We start from the raw sequence: 1,364 nt of genomic DNA, 5'->3' as shown, positions 1-1,364 counted from the left end.
CGGATGATGACGTTACATCGCCAACGACCAAGGTGCAGGCATTGGGCCGATGGTCACAAGGCCTGCTTGGATGCGCTTAGGAAGACTCTTAAATCGGGGGGATACTGCTAGCAAGTAAGTTGCTTCTCTAGTACGTGCTTATCTGCAATGCTCCCTTCCTCAGGTACGAATTGCCGCTTCTGGCTGAGGACGCTCTCACCTTTTTGGAGCCCTCGGGTCAGAAGAAATTGATGGAAGTGTTGGATGAGACATTGGATGTGATAAGAAGCGTAGCAAACGAAGAGTCGAGTATCATTGAACGTACGACAGTTAAAGATGAAGTAAGTATCGTCAACAGGCAGCTCTTTATACAAGGTAGCACTCTTTTCAGACGAGAGTGCGACATCTACTGCTAGCCTCGCCTGAGCCCTATGATTCTCTAGTCAAGACCTCTATCTTTGATGCTACCATGAAGGAGCTAGCCACTACTGATGATGAGGTACCTTAGGTGTCTTGTTGTGGTAGGATTATGATCGAATACGTCCTCCGTAGGACACTAAAACAGTGCTTCACTATGTCTCACTGGAGGGAGCACCCATTGTGGACCCAGCCAAGAGCTTTAGTCGCTTCACATCACGAAGTTTGGGATGGCAAACCATTACGCATGCTTCTTATGACCATCTATTAAAATGGCTCGATGATCATGGTAAAGTACCATCCTCCAGCCTTTCACTTAGTGTACTTCCAGATTATCGTAGACCAGAGTTTTACAGTACAGTAGACTATAAGCTCCTTCCCAAGGAGTTCACAGATGCTGTTGACGTTGTCAATGACAGATTCCCTCTCGACGCAGTTCAATTAACGTGAGTATTGCCATCAATGCCGTATTGTTGTAGTGCTCCCAGGTCCTGGTATATCAATGATTACCTAGCTGGTGGTGAAGTCGTTCTCGATGCTAACGAGTTGATGAGAGATATCGTAAGCATCCCTGTACTAGATTCTATAGGAGTATCCCATATGTAGACTACCAAGCCTCAGCCAAGGAATGATATGTTTGGCGGCTTCGATAACGATGCTACAGATCCCATCACTGACTTGTCCGAATTCGACGATGAGGACTCTACTGATGTAGCCGGTGTTGATGAGGAGGATCAAGCTGATGATAATAAGACGACAGCGGATGATGTCAATATAAAGGATAAGATTATCAAAGAATTCGACTCTTTGAAAGATGCCCCTGCCGAGAATAAGGCATAAAGGAGTGCATGTTCGCCTGCTGGACGGACCCAACCATTTGTTTCAAGATTGTTTCAGTGCGAGGGTGGTTGTCATTGTGGTGTTGTCAGTGGGAATACAGTTGGTATTCCAGAGTTGTCCTCTAATGG

General features: G+C 46.1%; 1 protein-coding gene across 1 annotated transcript; it reads left to right on the top strand.

Moving 5' to 3' along the window:
* Positions 1–163: 163 nt before the first annotated feature.
* On the top strand, positions 164–1,236 carry Pmar_PMAR021248 (hypothetical protein; the record flags this gene model as incomplete). The annotated part of the gene is made up of 6 exons (XM_002784832.1): positions 164–320; positions 371–478; positions 532–685; positions 728–842; positions 885–957; positions 1,003–1,236. Coding segments are annotated over 6 exons (841 nt in total), but the record flags the coding sequence as incomplete, so codon positions are not given.
* Between the last annotated feature and the right edge of the window lie 128 nt (positions 1,237–1,364).

This window comes from Perkinsus marinus (genome assembly GCF_000006405.1).
Source record: "Perkinsus marinus ATCC 50983 genomic scaffold scf_1104296934576, whole genome shotgun sequence".
Classification (NCBI taxonomy): domain Eukaryota; phylum Perkinsozoa; order Perkinsida; family Perkinsidae; genus Perkinsus; species Perkinsus marinus.
The sequence above is the reverse complement of the archived record's forward strand: the minus strand, read 5'-3'. Positions and strand labels throughout refer to the sequence as shown.